Below are 1,321 nucleotides of genomic sequence, written 5' to 3'. Positions count from 1 at the left end.
AAAATTATCATTCAAATTCTTAAGTCCACATTGGGTGAGTAATGATTAATCCTCTTACTGAAATTATTCAGTGTGAACTCTAAAATCCCTTCAGATGTTACATACACTCATACACAGGAAGCTTTATTTATATAGCACCAAATCTCAAGACTCTCAATTTGCCTCAGTGACCCTAAAATAATGAAGGAACAACCCTGAAACATCTCCCCATCACTCCCACCAACCCCCATCTCTCTCATAATCATGCTTTGTGACACACACACACACACACACACACACACACACACACACACATACACAGAAATTACACTTCCTTGCCATTGCTAAATGTTCCCATAAATTCACATTTTTAAAGTGTCACATATCACTCTTATAGTGTCCCTGCTATTACTCAGCACCTAACCAGTCACCATGAATATCACAGTCTTGCCTGCACCAACATAGTAATTCACTGCAAACCTGCACATTAACCTGGACTTAGTGTCCAGTATAAACTCTAACAAACATGAAATTACGATCATTACACTTAACCACTCCCTAAGGGTCAATTTTCTCTTTTTTATAATGATTCATTTTTCACTTCTTTGTCACTTGACCCCAAATGAGTGACCGTGACCTACTTTTTAAGGTCACAGCTGCATGTAAGTGTGAAAGCTTTTCTGGGTATACTGTAACGTGTAAACTATAACAGATGCAGCTGATTATATTATGTCAGGACTCATAAAGGAATAACCCTTAGAAGCCTAAGCACAGCCCCATCCAGTGTGACAGGTACCCATTCAGGATAATCGGTGTTCGCGTTTCCCAATAAACCACAGAAGTAATTTTAAAGATCTCGATAGGATTCAATGGTGTGCGGGACCCTTCTTTTTGTTCGTATACTGACAGACATAAAATGCACAATATTTAGTGATTATCTACATACCACACAACACAAACAGCAGATGACCAGTATGGTCAAAGGAAGGCAGACACCAATATTGATCCACATCATCACATGGATGGGCCCCATCTCTATCTGCCATTCAGGGATGGAGCTCTGGTAAAAGATGCACTGTTCACCTTTTCTTCAAAGAAAGACCTGTCGGTGGAAAAGGGAGATTTCATGTAGTTACAGTGATGAAAAAATTCAATAAAAAGTACATGTAGAAAACTGGTAACAAATAATATAGACGGCTGTGTTATTATATTGTATTCATCAGGTTCATACACATATTTACTGCTACTTTGAAGCAAATATGTGAAAATAAAACAGTATTCTGTCATCAGGTCTCTGTCAAGTAATATGATCTTAAACAAGTGCAGTTAGTGCATTACCAGT

The 1,321-nt window shown here is 38.1% G+C and overlaps 1 protein-coding gene across 1 annotated transcript in view; it reads right to left on the bottom strand.

The window, feature by feature from the left end:
- LOC102293303 overlaps positions 1–1,280 on the bottom strand; it is a 3,306-nt gene extending 2,026 nt beyond the window's left edge. Inside the window, exon 1 of the mRNA XM_005953334.3 lies at positions 926–1,280. Coding sequence (XP_005953396.1) covers positions 926–1,012 — 87 coding nt within the window. The 5' untranslated portion in view covers positions 1,013–1,280. The remainder of the gene's footprint in view (positions 1–925) is intronic.
- Positions 1,281–1,321: the final 41 nt, after the last annotated feature.

The sequence above is a fragment of the Haplochromis burtoni genome, unplaced genomic scaffold, assembly GCF_018398535.1.
Source record: "Haplochromis burtoni strain Fernald_Lab_line unplaced genomic scaffold, NCSU_Asbu1 Contig_3845, whole genome shotgun sequence".
NCBI classification, from domain to species: Eukaryota; Metazoa; Chordata; class Actinopteri; order Cichliformes; family Cichlidae; genus Haplochromis; species Haplochromis burtoni.
This window is presented reverse-complemented; position numbering and strand designations above follow the sequence as displayed.